The sequence below is a fragment of the Caretta caretta genome, chromosome 16, assembly GCF_965140235.1.
Source record: "Caretta caretta isolate rCarCar2 chromosome 16, rCarCar1.hap1, whole genome shotgun sequence".
Taxonomy (NCBI): Eukaryota; Metazoa; Chordata; order Testudines; family Cheloniidae; genus Caretta; species Caretta caretta.
Genome location: NC_134221.1, coordinates 16,122,515 through 16,140,176, shown reverse-complemented (window position 1 = coordinate 16,140,176; position 17,662 = coordinate 16,122,515). Strand labels below are relative to the sequence as shown.

At 40.9% G+C, this 17,662-nt stretch overlaps 1 protein-coding gene across 3 annotated transcripts in view; it reads left to right on the top strand.

Moving 5' to 3' along the window:
• SETX (senataxin) overlaps nt 1-17,245 on the top strand; it is a 51,561-nt gene extending 34,316 nt beyond the window's left edge. For 2 of the 3 annotated variants that reach the window (XM_048822373.2, XM_048822374.2), the window contains exons 17-25: nt 106-177; nt 1,182-1,331; nt 2,583-2,690; nt 3,475-3,662; nt 4,070-4,162; nt 7,552-7,716; nt 8,275-8,373; nt 11,142-11,229; nt 13,320-17,245. In XM_048822373.2, coding sequence (XP_048678330.2) covers nt 106-177; nt 1,182-1,331; nt 2,583-2,690; nt 3,475-3,662; nt 4,070-4,162; nt 7,552-7,716; nt 8,275-8,373; nt 11,142-11,229; nt 13,320-14,093 — 1,737 coding nt within the window. In that variant the 3' untranslated portion in view covers nt 14,094-17,245. The remainder of the gene's footprint in view (nt 1-105; nt 178-1,181; nt 1,332-2,582; nt 2,691-3,474; nt 3,663-4,069; nt 4,163-7,551; nt 7,717-8,274; nt 8,374-11,141; nt 11,230-13,319) is intronic. The other variant, XM_048822375.2, reaches the window with a different exon arrangement.
• The last annotated feature ends 417 nt before the right edge of the window (nt 17,246-17,662 follow it).

Sequence of the window (17,662 nt, the reverse complement as noted above, 5' to 3'; positions counted from 1 at the left end):
ACATGTTTAGATGTATAGAAAACCTTGAGGCCATAGGAGAACAAAGGAAATGTGCATTGTTAATTACTCTTGATACAAATATTCCAGTTCATATCTTTCTTTCAGAGTCAAAAGTTAGATGAGGAAATTGCCAGACTTTCAAGAGAGCGGCAACAACTCACTTCTCAGCTGAGGCAGGTAGGAATCTTTCCTCAGGGCAACTCTTTAAAACAAACTTAGTTGATTTGTATAGATGCATCATTTTTTCATCTCTTACAAAATAGATGGTTCTTGGTTTTGAGGTTGCTGGGAGGATTTAAAAGTAACTAAATAAAACTTGAGTGAAAATCCAGGTACATTCTGCTGGCAGGGTTTTACAAAGAAACAGATGGGAAGTGTGTTAAAAATGTAACATCATTAGTTTAGGGTGAATTTAAAATAATGAACAATCTACCCACTTGAGCATTGTTAGGAGCAACAGACTCTAGGGGAGACATCTATTATATATGAACTTTCCCTCAGGACTCCTTCCCTTCACCATCCTGCTCCTAAACATCTGGCTGAAATACACTTAAATGTTTTTAAGCAAGTCAGCACACAGGAATTGGGGGAATTACTTGGCTTATGGAGAATGATGAGGTTATGTAAAGTAATTTGATATGCTCTTAGAGGTAGAAACACACTCTGATGCTGAGCTCTTTTGCCAAAAACAGAAAATAGGGCCAAACTACAGGCAGCTATCCAAGGTATCATGAAAGCTGGATCTGTAACGGATATAGGCTGTTCATGACTCCCTACTTTGTCCTAAGGAGTTAAGGAATGTGGTGGTGATGAACTAATTCTAATACAACAATTATAAAGTCTGGATTGCATACATACAGACATAAAAGTACACTTTCAATGAAGTTTACATCCTGTACAGCAATGTCTTGTAAACTACATAGAGATATTGTTGTGTTTGGGAGTTAGTGAGAGCAAAACCTTAGTCAGGCAGACTAAAAATATTTGTTTCATGTTCAGTTTCTTTTGGTATGAGCTAATATGCCTCCAAAGGAGCTGACTTTAGTGTAACCATATGTTTAGCTGTTTGAATTGGCCAAACCGGTAGATGCTGTTATCACAAGTCAAAACAGATGATTAAGAAAATTTTAAATCCGTCTAAAAGAAGCACGATATTAAGAGTCTTGCCCTTGTACCCAAAGGTTGGAGGGCGCCCTCAGGAAGTGCAGGCTAGCATCATCTTGGAGTCCCACATCATCTGTTGCACATTGAGCACAAGCGGAGGCTTTCTGCTGGAGTCTGCTTTTCGCCGGCAAGGACTTGACCCTTTCAGCTGTGTCATTGTGGATGAGGTCAGCAAAGCTATTAGTAACTATAATCAGTTTAGTATCGATGGCAACAGCTGCAGCATGATATTTGGAAGGATGGAGAAACATCCATTATAAAGCTAACGTTTTTTGTTGCAGTCTTTCCTCAACACTGCTTTGTGGCTTCTGATGATAGGCTCTCCTCAGTGCCAGAGCCAGACCATAATCCCCAAACTATGTTCTCTTCTGCTTAAGGCAGAACACGATAAGGCTACACACACTGTTTGTCAGCCAGGGGCCTGAGGCCTTTGTAGATAGGCCTTTTTTGTCCTAGTTATAAATAGCAACCATCTGAGTCCATGTTCTACTATTTAGCAAAGTCTGGGAGATCCCAGACCCATGAAAGACGAGAACAGCGTCAAAGTTCATTACTTCTATCATGTATCTGTTACTCAGGTGGGAGATTAATCTGAATTAATCTAAACCATTGGTTTTCAAACTATGGGGTGTGTCGCTGTGTGGGGGCACAAGGACCTGACTGGTTCTGAATTTTGTCTTGTTTCTTCAAAATATTCCTCTCACTACCTGAGTCTTTTGGCTCACCTGCTGCCGTGAGGCTCTAAGAACGAGGAGGAAGGTTGGACTAAGGGAGTGTGGCCCCTCCCTTTGCAGGAGATGTGCGGTCGGGAAAGAGCATTCCAGCTCACTCACCTCTCCAGAGGCTGAAGTGCATGTGTCCCCTTGGGGGGTAGTTCTTGCCTGCCCATGCATGTGTGCTTGGAATTGCACCAGAGCCAAGGGAGCCTGTAGCCTGTGAGTGATTTTGGGAGTCTCAGGGGTGGGGACCTGGCTTCCTGCGTATCCCAAGAAGGGGATGCTCATGGGCTGGGGAGCAGCAGGTTGCTCTGGCCAGGATGGCCTCCCAAACCACAGAAATACTGCAGAAATACTGTTTCTTAGAAGGAGAGGGATCCACATGGGACATGAATCTCTGAAGGTGAGCACAGCAAAAAAAAAAGTGGTGGAAACTTTCCAGATTGATGGGTTATAAATGTTTCTGTTTAGAGAGCAAGGAATATTTGCTTTGCATGTAATTTCATATTGAGAGCAATTTATTTTAGTCGTCTTCGCTCAGATTTCTTAAGCAAAGCAATATTCCTTCTTTTGTTTTTTTTTAACTTTGAAAAATGAATGTGTTGGGTTATTCTGAGTACGTTACAGGAAATGTAACACTTATGTTTCCTCTTTTTGGCTTACAACTCCTACTTCATTTATTCCTGCTTGTGTATATGAAAGGCAGGGCAGTCATGTGAGGTTGAAACTCTGATCCCATTGACTCATCGCTGTAGTAAACTTGTCCTTGTTGGAGATCCCAAGCAGCTGCCTCCTACTGTAATATCTATGGTAAGCAGATTGTATTTGTACCTTTGGTAACGGAGTTGTATAATGGAAATAGTGAAAGGACAATAATGTCGAGTAGCACAGACTGCATAAAAGTATGTAATCAAGGCTAGATGGGACAATTTGAACATATAAAATACAAGGGGGAAAAGGATGGTCCAGTGGTCAGGGCACTAGCCTGGGACTCAGGTGATCAGGTTCAATGCCCTGCTGTGCCACAGACTTTCTGTGTGATGTTGGTCAAGTCAGTCACTTCGGGTATGTCTTCACTGCAGCTGGGAGTGAGCCTCCTGACGCAGGTAGAGAAACTCACCCTAGTGGGGCTCACGCTAGCTTGCTAAAAATAGCAGTGTGGACATTGTAGCTCAGACTGGAGGTTAGGCTCTATATTCCTATCTGTATGAGCCAAGAAAGGGGAAACATTCAATGTAATTCATACCGCACATTGCTTTTTTACCCCTGAAACTGCATGTTGGAAACTTTTCTTATTGGATAGATTAATAAGAAATATAACCTCATTTTTTTTTTTCAAAAGATCCACTAACTATAAAGCTTCTGACTGGTTAATGCCAGTAAAATTCTGCTGAAATGAAGGTGCAGACTTACTGACAAATACAAATTGTGAAAACTAAAATATAAATATCTGTAACGCTCTCAAACTCAGTGTCTTGTTGGTGAGTTAAAGGTGTGAAAACGAATGTACAAAGCTGCAAGTTTAAGCCCATATTGGATTTCTTATGATGCACCTAACTCCACAAAAGTCAGTCCTGTGTTTTGCCTCTGGCAGAAAGCTCAAGAGTATGGCTATGATCAGTCTATGATGGCTCGCCTGCACAAACACCTGGAGGAACAGATGCAGCAGAATGTTACAGGGAAGCTGCCCGTTTTACAGCTGACTGTACAATATAGGATGCATCCTGACATCTGCCTCTTCCCATCCAATTACATTTATGGCAGGACTTTAAAGACTGACAGGTGGGTCGCATTCTGTTTGTTTTGTTAGTAGGGGTATTCCAGCAAAAACTTAACAGCACTTAGTTATTTCCCCACATATCAATCAGTGTACTCCTTTGCCCGTAGGATTTCTTTCCAAAAGAGGGAAACAGATGTTTGCATAACTGGCGTGGAAACTCCCATAGCCTTCTTCCAGCTGTTGTCTTGGGCTCATGAATTAACTAGATCATAATCTCAAAGACTGGGCTAATTCTCTATCACCAAGAGCTCGGTTTCTTGCCTTGGTATACATTGATGGCATAAGGAATTATGGAATCTAGAAGAGAAGCTGAAAGTCTCCTGAGTTTTTTTACCTGTCGTAAATAAGTGATGTATCAATTCTCATAACTCTTGATGGTTGCAATGGTGATAATTACAATTATTTACAGAGCAACAGAAGAGAACAGATGTTCTTCAGATTGGCTATTCCAGCCATACCTGGTCTTTGATGTAGCAGATGGCCACGAGAAACGGAATAATGAGTAAGTTCTCTATTCTCCTTTCCACCAAAATCTAAATCTGCTGGTATAATTAACTGCAGAATGATTTTTCATACATGGAACGTAGCCAAAGCTCCATTCTGAACTAAAGACCTGATGTTGACATTCAGTAGTGGGAGAACATTGTTGCTCAGGGCACGAGTTTGGCATGTCTCTGATGTAAATATATTATCTTGCCTTTATAAAAGGGCTTGGGTGTAAGTGATTGTATATCTGAGTAGAGTCAGGGCTATCCTTCCTGATGTAGTTATCTTGTAGTGAACCAGAGACCCTGTGAACAGCCTGTTTACTATCTGGAATGAGTGTCATTAACTTTGTCAGGTTTTTTTTCCTTCTAACTCTTTTCATATCCAGTTTGGGACCCACTTACCTTTCTGTGGGTGCAGGGTAGTGTTTCACAAGTCTTTAAATGTAGTGGTGTGTTTAGTCAAGGTCACCTGCCCTTCTTCTCTCTGCTAATCTCCAGGGCTTTCCATGGCTGTCCAAGGTCAATCCATGGTTACCTTTGAATGGCTCCAGTTGCTCCACATAAAGTTTGCTGGCACTTAGGTCTTCCACCATGGTTTGTGCTGAATCTGTCTGAGTATGGTTCAAAGCACTATTGTCACAAATACTTAGTTCCAGAGAGTGAGTGGTAGTGTCTGACCATCAAATGGCTCTACTACATTGGTCGAGGAAACAATGTTCAAAGAGAAATCCCAACCCACTTTCAATTTAAAGTCCTGCTGTCTTCTAAATAAAAAAGCACACAATACATGTAGCACTGACTGTTTGGACTTTCTCTGCTATGTCTTGCTCCTCATGCTTTCTTCATTCCAGTATTCAGACTGCTATCTCAACTGTTTTGTATTGTTCTCAGAGAACAAACTCAGAACTGGTAGGTAAGGTCCCATGGGAAGAAAATGTAAGGGGAAAAGAGTTCAGGAGAGCTGGCAGTTTCTCAGGGAGACAATATTGAAGACACAACTGCTAACAATCTCAATGTGAAGGAAAGATAGGAAGAATAGTGTGGCTCCATCAGGAGCTCTTTAATGACCTGAATATCAAAAAGAAATCTTACAAAAAGTGGAAATGTTGACTAATTGCAAAGGAGGAAGTACAAAAGAATAGCACAAGGGTATAGGAACAAAATCAGAAATCTTTAAATACATTAGGAGCAAGAGAAAGATGAAGAAAAGTATAGGTCCTCTACTTATCGGGGAAGGAGAGCTAATAACGATGACATCAGGAAAGCTGAAATGTGTAATGCCTATTTTGCATCAGTCATCTCTAAAAAGGTTAATGGCAACCAGATACTCAACACAAGTAATATTAACATCAAGGGGTGAAGGAATTCTACCCAAAATAGGGAAAGAACAGGTTAAAGACTATTTATTTAGATAAGAAGGATATATTCAAGTCGTCAGGGCATGATGAAATTCATCCTTGGGCACTTAAGGGCCTAGCTGAAACAGTCTTGGAACTGTTATCAGTTATCTTTAATAACTCCTGGAGGAGGAGTGAGGTCCCAGAGGACTAGAGAAAGTCAAACATAATATTTATCTTTGAAAAGGGGAACAAAGAGGACCTGGGGAATTATAGACCAGTCAGCCTAACTTTGATACCTGGCAAGATACTGGAACAAATTATTAAACAATCAATTTGTAAGCACCAAGAGATAATAGGGTTATAAGAAATAACCAACATGGATTTGTCAAAAGGAAAAAGCAAAGCCAAACCACCCTAATTTCCTTCTTTGACGGGGTTACTTGTCTACTGGATGGGGAGAAGCAGTAGATGTGATATATCTTGATTTTTAGTAAGGCATTTGACACAGTCCCACATGAAATTCTCATAAGCACACTAGTGAAATGTGGTCTACATGGAATTACTATAAGATGGGTGCACAACTGGGTGAAAGACTTATCAATGGTTTGCTGCCAAACTGGGAGGACATACCTAGTGGGGTCTTGTAGGGGTCAGTCATGCGTCTGGTACTATTCAATATAGTTATTAATGACTTGGATAATGGAGTGAAAGTATGCTTATAAAATTTGCAGATGACACCATGCTGTGAGGGGTACAAGGAATTTGGAGGGCAGGATTATAATTCAAAATGACCTTGACAAATTGAAGAATTGGTCTGAATTCAACAAGATGAAATTCAGTAAAGACAAGTGTAAAGTACTTCACTTGGGAAGGAAAAATCAAATGCACAACTACCAAATGGAGAGTAATTGGCTAGGTGGTAGAACTGCTGAAAAGCATCTGGGAGCTATAATGAATCAAAAACTGAATGAGAGTCAACAGTGTGGTGCAGCTGCAAAAAAGGGCTGGCTAATATCATTCTGGGGTGTATTAATAAGAGTGTTGTATGTAAGGCATTAGGTGGTAATTGTCCCATTCTGCTTGACCCTGGTGAGGCCTCAGCTGGAGTCGTGTTCCCAATTCTGGGCTCTCTCCAGTTTGTCCAAATCTTTCCTAAAATAGAGAGTCCAGAGGAGAGCAACTAAAATGATATGATGTAAGGTTTAGAAAAACTGACCTCTGAGGAAAGGTTACAAAAACTGGGTGTGTTTAGTCTTGAGAAAAGGTGACTGGTAAGTCTTCAGATATGTTAAGGGCTGTTATAAAGAGGACGGTGATCAATTGTTCTCCATGTCCATTGACAGGAGGACAAGAAGTAATGGGCTTAATCTGCAGCAAGGGAAAAGTAGGTTAGATATTAGGGAAAACTTTCTAACTACAAGGGTACTTACATTGGAATAGGCTTCCAAGGGAGGCTGTGGAATCCCCATCACTGGAGGTTTTTAAAAACAGGTTGGACAAACTCCTGTCAGGTTGGTCTAGGTTTACTTGGTCGTGCCACAGTGCAGGGGGCTGTACTTGTTGATTTCTTGAGGCCCTTTCCAGCCCTACATTGCTGTGATGCATGGGCGCAAATATAAATAAGTGTTCATTTTGTGACTGTGTGGAATTTAATCCCTTGCAGCCTGGTTTGGTGTCCCACTAGCTGCCATCTCACACTGCTAACTCTAGCACCATTTCTCCAGACCCCTATGACCTCACTGACTTGCTTCTCCCTGCTGAATTCTAAGGGTCTGCTGTCACAAGACACACTTGCTCCCTTCCTCTATAATTTCCCCAGGCATTAGAGCTCACATGGGACCAATAACAGAGCCTTTCACAGGAGATCTTCCCCACTGGTGTATGTCAGCCCTAGCTTGGCGGTGGCTTATAAGTGCTTTGCAGCATCTTTCATCCAGAGATCTCAAAAGGATAAAGCATGAAGAGGCACAGTAAATCCTAGCACATGAGCTGTGCTAAAGTAGTGAGTTTAACAGTATGTAAATGGTTTTGATTTTGTTTTTCTTCCTCTTTATCTTGTTCAGCTCTTTTGCTAATCCCCAGGAAGTAAAGCTGGTGATGGAAATAATGAAATTGATTAAAGAAAAAAAGAATGATATTGGTTTTCGTCACATAGGAATAATCACCCCTTACAGTGCACAGAAAAAGATGATTCAACAAGAACTGGACAGAGAGTTTGGCAGGGGCAGGTAAAAATACCCTATATGTTCTACCTGGGATGAAATCCTCTGGATGGAGGATTTCCTTTTGCATTTCCTCTGTCAAATATTGCAGTAGGTTAGAAACTGTAATTGTTAAAATTTTTTTGTGCTGAGAAAAAGTACTGACAATTGGCTGCAACTGGTTAAGCTATTACAAGCATAGAGCAGCATTCAAAGCTTTTTCTCTTCATAGTGCTAGTGAGGTCCTTGGGTACCATTCTCTAGTTTGGATCTCTTTATGTGATCTGATTTATACAACTGTTCAGAATAAAAGTGATTAAAGAGCACACTTCAAATGATTCCTGAACTACAGTGAACCTGAACCACATTCTGGCATAATCTTGGCGTCTGAAAAAGAAAGTGAATGTTTTCAGAAAGGAGGGTCATGCACTGTATCTTTTTTTTTTTTTAAGAAATAGTTTAATTTACAGCATGGATTATGTTAAGAGGTTAACCTTTCATAAAAGTGCTTAGGTTATTGGGATAAGCACTTGGTTAAAATCCAAAGATGAAAATTTTAAACAGCTCAAAATTCCTCTTTCCTAGAGCGGGAGAAGTAGACACAGTTGACGGGTTCCAGGGTCGACAGAAAGACTGCATTATAGTGACGTGTGTAAGAGCGAACAGCACACAAGGGTCAATTGGGTATGTCTTGCCCTTTTTTTAAAAAAAAAAGAGGGGGGGATTGGTGACTTGAAGTCTGCACACACCTAGAGAGACTTTCTTTACATGTGTTCTCTGCAGAATGTCAGTAAGAGAACATCAAGGAGATAATATCTGTCTGGTGTTTTTCATCTCTGCCAAATTAAGCATTCTAATGGTCACCCCTCCCCACTGATCTCCTAAAAGTGGTCTGGACAGGGGGTGCTATAGAAATACCTAACTCTTATGTAATTCTTTTCTTCAGTAGATTTCCAAGCACTTCAAAATATTTACTGTATTTCTTCTCTTAGCGCCCATGTGAGGTAGGGCAGTATTATCCTCATTGTAGAACAGGAAACTGAAGCACAGTGGGGCTAAGTGATTTGTCCAGGTTCTCACACAGAGTCTATAGTGGAGCAGGGAATTAAACCTGAGTCTCCCAATGCCAAGTATTATAATAATCTGCACTGAGCACAGATTAAATTGCGTGCATCCTTTGGTTTGCCATTTTAATTGTCTGTTTAGTTTGGACAGAGATGATACACAGCCATCAGTTACCCAGGTATCTATCTTCATGCTATTAGCTCTGCTGTGCAATCTTACAAATTATATTCATATGGCTGTGTATTGTAACTTTGTTGATATGCTGATCTTCCTTTCTTTAAAAAAAAAATTATTCATGATTATGAATGAAAGTGACTTATTTATATAGCACTTCCAGTGCCAAAGTATTGCTAAACAGGGAAGTGATTTATAAATATGATTCAGAAATCCCTAATCTAGATGATTGTTTGGGAATGGGAGCCAGGTGTAATTCTGGCGCTGTTACTGGCTGGCTGTTACCCTCTTTGCTTCAGTTTGCCCCTTTATAAAGCTTACAAGCTCACCCAGCTGTTCAGGCTTTATTTGTACATTGCTTTGGCAATAAGATGCTCTTTAAGTTCTAAGGGCTTGTCTACATGAACAGTTAGACCGCTCTACCCTGCGCTAGCCTGCTACAGTCTAACTGTCCCTGGGGATGCTGCTGACATACATTAACAGTTCATTAGACCGCTTTGATCTATCCTTCTTTGAAATGGGACTAGCTGAAGGCACTCTAACAAACTGTTAACATGCATCAGCAAGGGTGTATGTGGACAGGCCATGGCTGGCTGGTGTGGTGTAGAGTCACACCCTAGCTTGCTGCAGTCTAATTGTTCATGTAGGCAGGCACGAAGTATTAATCACTGTGGTCTCTTCAAAGCAGGGTCCAACCACCTTGGCAAGGTGTTACAGGAAATTTGCACCACCGCTGCCTGTGCTATAGATTATTGTGTAGTGAGCAGAGGGGCTTTGATCTTCAGGGTAACCAGTCCAGCAGTGAATTCACTGAAAAAGTGACCTACAAAGGGAGCAAAACCCTGTCCAAGAAGTGACACTGAAAGGGTATTTCAGTGGGGGGAGAAGGGACCCCTGTAGATTTTTTTTTTTTACCTTAAAACTATCAGGAATATCAAGCTGTGCCTTCCCATTTTTTAGCTGGAGAACCGCATGGTGTCTACACTAGGGAATTTTACCTCAGAAATTCCCCTGGTGGGAGCCCTAACATAGGCCGTTCTCTGGGTTGCCATGTTTTTACTATTGTATGTGTGAAACTGCTGAAGAATAGGGTTCATTAACATGCTGGTAACACCAGGTATTGCTGTGGGACCTGTTTGGCTAAATTGGTGTCAGCCGTGACGAGACTTGTTTTTGCAAAATTCTTTGTGTAGAGTAGGCTCTGGAGTTGGGAGCTTTCTCAATCCTCATTGGAGGAGGAGGAGTGGTAGCGTTATAGTCTTTAACAGAGCTTTTTTCCACAAGGTTCATCAGGAGTTTGAATTAAGTAGGTGCTAACAAAAATTGAACTTTAAACAATGAATAAAACCTGTAATTCTAACAAATTTATTTGAGCATAAGCTTACGTGAGCTACAGCTCACTTCTTCGGATGCTGTAGTTCACGAAAGCTTATGCTCAAATTTATTAGTCTCTAAGGTGCCACAAGTACTCCTTTTCTTTTTGCGAATACAGACTAACACGGCTGCTACTCTGAAACCTATAATTCTGTTATCTGTAGAGTCCTCTGGCAAAAATAGGGTAGACAAGATCTAATATTTCCAATGTGAAAACTTTTTTGTCAAGGAACAATAATGTCAGGTCTCAAAAACCATGACAAAGCAAAAATGGCACCAACAGTGTGTTTCTCCTTTGCAGGTGACCTTAAAATAAATAAAATATTCAAGCACAGTGCTGAAATATTAAATAGAACGTTTTCATGTTAATCATACCAAATATTATTAATCTATTTCAGTTCAAGTCAAAAGGAAGCTCAAAGTCTTGACAGGAGAAATAAATTTGATCTCTTCCATCTGAGAGTCTATGCAGGGAAGGGAAGTGGCAGAGGGAATAGGAAGACTTTAGAGACTGTTTTAAGATGAAAGAAGTAGTGGCTACCAGGAGGGACCGGAGATATCATTGAGAAGGGAAGCAGCAGCAGTAGAAGCTGGTGGGAGAGAGATTCTCTACAGGGGATTGAAGATGGCAAAGGGAGCCTGGGTAACAACCAAAGTACCTTGTTTAGGGGAGGGCTGGCTGCTGTAGTGGGAACAAGGGATGGAGGAAAACCCACCTTCTTTGTAGTTAGCTTTTTTTTTTATTTCCGCAATTGTCACTTCTTAAAAATAAGAACTAAAGTTCAGTTAAGTGTGTTGGAAGAAATAGTACAGCAACTTAATTTTGTTTCATTATTTAGGTTTCTGGCAAGTCTTCAGCGTCTGAATGTTACAATTACCCGAGCCAGGTACAGCCTCTTCATCCTTGGAAGATTGACAACGTTAATGGTAGGTACAGTGTTGTAGTCCGGTGCATCTCTGCCTGTTCTCCCTGTTAGTTCAGGTCAGGAATGAGAAAGTGAAAGTCATTCCCAACCCATCCTTGTGTGAAAGAGGAGTCTGTGTTGGGATAAGGTTGCTCAGTTAAAGCAATCCAATGGTCTGAAAGCTACTCTTGGGCGGAGTCAATTGTCCTGTGGCTGTGTATTACACAAGAAGGCTTTCTGAAGGGAGAACTGTATCCATTGTTTCAAGCCAGGCAAATGAGATGCTGTTCTGTAAAATGGCTTGCAATAAAATTTATCAGTAAAAAATACTGAAAGTATGAGGGGGTAAATCTTCTCCTCAGTGGCAGCATGAACGAGAGCTGGCACTGGCAAGCTCCACAGCCTGAGGGTCAGAATCATCCCCTTTCTTCCCTCCAAAGCCAAACAATAAACCAAACGAAGCTGCCTTCCCCAGTCCTAGTGACTGCTTCAGATAGGGAGAAGACCAGAGGACCCACCAGCCCCAAATACTCCCCAGATCTGCTCCCCATTCCCTTTTCGAGCAGAACTGCATAATATCTACTGACAGGGCCCTCCATGCCTGAGGAAGAGTTGGTTTTCTGCTCTAGCACATGTTGAGAATGCAAATTAAGCATAAAGAGGCCAGTTTAGTTCCAGATACTTCCAGATACAGGCCAGTTTAGTTCCAGGCTTGTTGATGTTGTCCTGTTCACCCCTTTGCTTCCAGAATTTGTTAGATCCTAGGCATGGTGGCATAAAGTAAGGAGGAAAAGGGGAAGATCTTAGCTTATTTCATTGGGATCAAGTGTACTGCACTTGGCCAGTTTTGCGGTTATTAGTCGGCATTGTAATAAGAATCAGGACTGCTGGGACAGTTTAACTGCTGTAGCTGGCATTTCTCATTCAGCAGAGAATCAGTAAATGTCCCTGTTCTCATTATATCATTGTCCTTGCATATAGTGACTTGTTTCTAATATAATCAATCTAAGAAACCATTAGATTTTACTCATTTAGGAAGCTAAAATGTCTTTTTTTGAATTTGAAATTTTTAAAGGAACACTTTTCGCTTTTAAAAAAAAACACACTTTTGTCTGAATTTTTACTTACACATTTCAAGTAATGCCTAAGATAACCAACTGAAAAAAATTAGATTTTTTTTCTATTACTTCGGTTTGTTTACCTTATGCACAAAATGCTATCAAATGCACAGTCAGTTTCAGTTTCCCTGGGATAGTCAGTTTTCCCTGCGTGTGGGTCTTTCACTCCAAAACAGTGGAGAAAAACGTTTTTACAAAACAAGAAAATGTGACTGGACCCCACAGAAATTGGCAGGGTGGAATCTGGAGCAGGTGTAGTAATTGAAACTGCTTAAATTCACCTTTTAAAAATTGCCTATATTTGAAGTTGGTGTCCCTTAAACCAGTAGTGTGCAAATTTATCAAATCGTGCCCCCCATTACCATTCAGATAATTTGGCATGCCCCCTCCATTATCGTAATCTGAAACGTTTTTCATGCAGAAGTAAGAGTAGCAATGTGTGAAAAGTGGTATTTGTCAATATCACTTTTCACAGAAGTCTTAGCACCTCATTGCCAGCAGCAGCAGAAGTAAGGGTGGCAACTGGGGGCTAGTAAGTCTCCTATGAAAAGTGATATTAACAGAATTTCTTTGCACACCTGCCCTAGACAAACTCTTGTACCCCCCGCAGTTTGCACACCACTGCCTTAATTTTTCAAAAAACATATTCTTTTACTGTATCTCATGCACCACTAGGGGGCAATCACACCATATTCTTGTGTTGTATTTGGACAAGGTCGGAGGACCACTGTCCTGACAATCATAGTTACAGGAGCTGTCAATTTAAATTAGTTTGTACGATGTTGGCTAAAAGTATCCTCTCTGTGTTATAGCAGTGGGATGCTGTATTGCTTTTTAATGAAACTTTTACTAAAAATCCTTTCATCCCAGAGCAAGTGTACATATAGTTCCCGTGATGGCTATCAGAAGTGAGGTTGTGTGGATTAAAAAAAGGACAACATGCATCCTGAGATTCCTGTGTGTGCTATTTGCTAACTATTTTTCTTCTTTCAAGGACAATAAAGACTGGAATAAGCTGATTCAGGATGCTCAGAGAAGAGGCGCTATCATCAAGACTTGTGACAAAAACTATAAAAGAGATGCTGTTAAAATTCTGAAGCTCAAACCAACATTACAGCGGCCACTCTCTTATCCTCCTACTGCTGCGCTGTCAGAGAAAGCTACTCAAATGCAGGCGTGTTTGGGCAATGATGGGAAGAATAAGGTCCCCAACAGAAAAAGCAGCAATGACTCTGGAATACTCTCGGCCTGTGCTGGCCTGTCAGCACAAGGCAATGGAGTAGTAAGACAGGCACCAGAGTCTCAAGCTTTGGGTTTCAAAGGAGTCACTCTTCCCACACCGGTGCAGCCTGCTGTTCGAGAGAGACCACGGGATCCAAGACTGGCTAGGAGGGCAGAAGCGACAGGGAAGGAGCAGGCCTCCAAGAATAGCAATCCATCAGCCCTGAGCAATCCAGATGTGACATTGTCACGGGGACCTGATCCATCGGCAGCCCACTGGGGTCAGATCAGCACTGTGCAGCCTACTGTCTCCAAGGCGGAAAATTCCAACAAACCCAACCAAACTGTAAGACAGCCGGACATGCCTTTCACTGCTTCCCATACAGCCAGGCAGGACCATGACTGGAGAGTTTCTGTCTCCTCAAAAGAGGCAAGAACTGGCAGCAAAGACAAGGACTGTCGGACCCCTGCAAGCAGAAGAGCATTGGAACAACCCCCAGAGAACAAAGACTTGAGTGAGGCCAAGAGGAGGAAGGTCTCCTATTAGCTGAAATCTTTCTAGGATCAGCTGCAGCTGGCAGCCTTGCCCCCACTATATAAGCCCCTCCAAAACCTATCCCTGCCCTTAAAAATATGGACTATATTTAAAAAAAATAAATATCTAGTTCACCTGGAACTCCTTCATATTGCTACTTTTCTACTAACAGATCCAGTTTTTCCCATCCCATCACTGACTGTTGGGTGAATTCATACCTGAAAAATCATATCCTTGGAGCTTTTGAACTGAAAAGTTGGGAAATTGCGCCATATGTAATGGCAATAAGTTTGAACTATGATCCTAGGAAGTGAAGTGCTGTAAATGTTGAATTGATGTATATTTGTATAGCATACAAAATTATTTTAAGATTTAATTCAGCAAGCATATTGCTGCTTGTTTCCGTGCCCGAAAGCTGATTTCAGAGTGGAGCAAATTTTTTTTATAAAAAAAAAAAAAACTGAGAGAAAACCTCACCAGAGATTTTCGGTAAGTCTAGTTTCTTTAATAGCAAATAGGACATTTTGAAAAGGCTGAGGGGGTGGTAACGGGTCAGATGGCTTTTGATTCTTTCTGAAATTCCACTGGTATCTGGTGGAAGACAGTGAGAAGGTTGTTTGTGTGCGTGAATGTTCAACAGAATTCTACATATGGTGTGTATATATATAATTTTTTTTATTTCACTTCCCCATTTTTTCATAGGAACAAAATATCCTTGGCTCATGCAGATGTGCCTTGAGTCTTACTTTTGGTCCTTATTCTTCAGCTGTTGTCCTTAGCCCTCTGATTGTGACATCAGTTTATTGCAGTTTGAGTCTATAGACTGATGGCACTAACTGTGGCTCAAGACACTGAGCTCCCACTGAAGTCGGTAGTAGTTGAGGACGGCCAGATTGCATGAGCCTGGTTAGGCCTATTGGCTCCAAGTGAGGAATAAGCAGCAGAAGTTTTTGAAGTCTTTATCAAAGATCCAGTCCATCCTTGATGATGATGATGATACTTGGCTTGCTTGGTAACAGAGCACTTTGAGATCTGCAGAGATGAAAAGGCTAGCTATATAAGAGCTGAGTATGATTATTACTATTACTGGATTCTGTTTACTCTGTAGATGTAGAATATCTAACTGGTAAATGAATAAAACTGCAATAACTAATTTTTTAAAAACAAAAAAAAAAGCCCTACTCATGTGCATGTTTTCGTAACCGAAACAAAAAAAGAAGTGCAAGTGGAGTTGTTTCTAAATAGAATATGTTCAGAGTAAGGCATCAGTTGCTCTTTCAGGAATATCATGAATGTCTAAGTGTATAAAGAAAGTGAATAACATCTGTTAGGCGTACTATCTGTTTTGCATAGAGACAATACAGAGCTCATGTTTTGTTTGCGTGTGTTTATTTAGCACTTTGACGATCTGTCACTGGCTAGAGCCAGAAGTAGTGTGGGCAAGCAAGGTGCAGATTTTTTCTTTGGACCTTTGATGATGATGCAGCTCATTTTCAACTTGCAAATACCTCTACTATGGCTTTTCTAAGTTTGATCTGAGAAGAGATTACCATGGTATGCCAAATCATTTCATGCTGTGGACAAATGACACCTCAGAACTAGAAGGAAGCCATCAAACTTGCTTTATATGTGAGCTCTTGTGAGATAGAACCCAGCTTTCTTAAGATGCAAAATTAAGACCTAGCTCCATTAAATTAACGGGAGCAGGTTCTCGGCACATCTACTGAATGACTTATGCCCACCGCTGCACAGGAGGGTTTTGATTCCGTTAGCATGCTGGTCTTTCCAGTTTCACCACAACATAAGAAAATTGGGCTAAACAGTCGTGCCAATGGTTTTGTTTAGGTTTCCCTCCCGATACTTTCATTGCCGTGATTAATGTTGCCTTCTTCCTTTCATACCGACAAACGGCTGCGTGGTGCTGGTGGTGTCACAGCAAAATATAGAGATGACATAACCACTGTCAGAATAATAGGACAGTAGCCTGCGTGGTAAACTGTAAGCTGAACTGGTCTGAATTCACCCATCCGAGCTTGAAATAGATGGGCTTTACTAGCGACAGCTGAGTGCTAGGTATATTGGAAGGCTATATCTCCTGTATCGGCATGGCACAGCTCATGACCTGCTGTTCTCTATTACAGTGATGGTAAGGAGAATAAATGGGCTAAATTCTGCCCTTAGATAGGCACAAGAAATAACGCCAATAACAGATGTTGCCCACAAAATTTGAGGGCAGTATTTCACCTCAGAGCTTTGTTTCATATGTGTACTACATTAATTGCTAGCACCGTATGCACCTTAAACTGTCATGAAAGTCGTTCAGAGTAGTGTATGATGTAACTTGCGTTTGCGGGGAGTAGAGCTGTTAGAATGAGCTGCTTGTTGTCATACATTAGAGATCTCTGTATAACTCCTAGTTGAGATTCATGCCCTGTGTGTATCTATATCTAGGCTAAATAGGAACACTTTGAAATACTGTCTCCCTTATAAACCTGTTGTATCGGTGCAGTATTGGTTAAAAAGGCAGGGTTAATCAGCTAACCGATGTAGTTCCTATAGCTATGGAAACTATGCAGTGTATATTCATGTAAAAAAACTGAAGACAAAGTCAGTGTAAATCAGGGAATGCTTTTCTAACGATTAACTGGAAAACTGTTTGTTTGTCAAGCAAATCTTCGAACTCTTCCAGTCTTCTTTTTGTCAGATCAGCTGCACATTCCAGAATGTAAGTTCTATCCTGAAAATGACGCTTGTCAGGTGCTGGAAGGAATTTTATTCTGATGTCTTACATTGCCTTTGTGGCATTACATCACCCATGCTTTGTATATTTTATATCTCCTGCCTCTGTATAGGGAGAAGTGATGAGCTGTGCAATTTTTACTACACAGGGATAAGTGGCTTGTGCGTGCCTATCTGGACCCAATAAATCCTGTATTACACGCACTATTGCTTAGTGGAGTTGTATAACTTCTCAATAAACCCTGTTTGATTGAGAGACTGCAGTACCGTTCCAGTTTACTCCCTCAGCTGATACAAGGTTTTATTGCCTTTACTTGCTTTGTATATGTCGCCGCTTTGTCCGTCATTTCTCTGCACTAGCTCATTCTGCCACATCAGTCTGTTAATGCTCTATTTTGTTTTTGAATAAAAAATGTTTGAGTTGAGTTTGCCCTTTATGTTAAGCATTTTTCTCTTTATGCATAGCCCAGAATTGGTTGCTTTTAGTAAAAATGAGAGTTCATGTGGAATAGATTAAGTTTTTAATTAGTATTTTTCTTCCAGCTATATACATAACACTTAGTGTAACCAGCAGGCAAACTGTGATCCAAGGCACTTTCTTCACTTTGAGAGTTTAGACTAAATGTATTACAAAAATAAAACCTATGCCAAGATGCACACTGATATGGTGCAGTTTTAACGTATTTTCATCTCAACTGTTTCTTTTGCCCATGCATCATGTAATCAGCCTTTTAGTAGAGACTGATGAACATACATGCAATCTACATTATGTTGTTATTTTGTTTTCTCCTCCTTTGACTGATCTGGCTAATCCCTCAACTATGCAAGTAGTCTTGTACTAT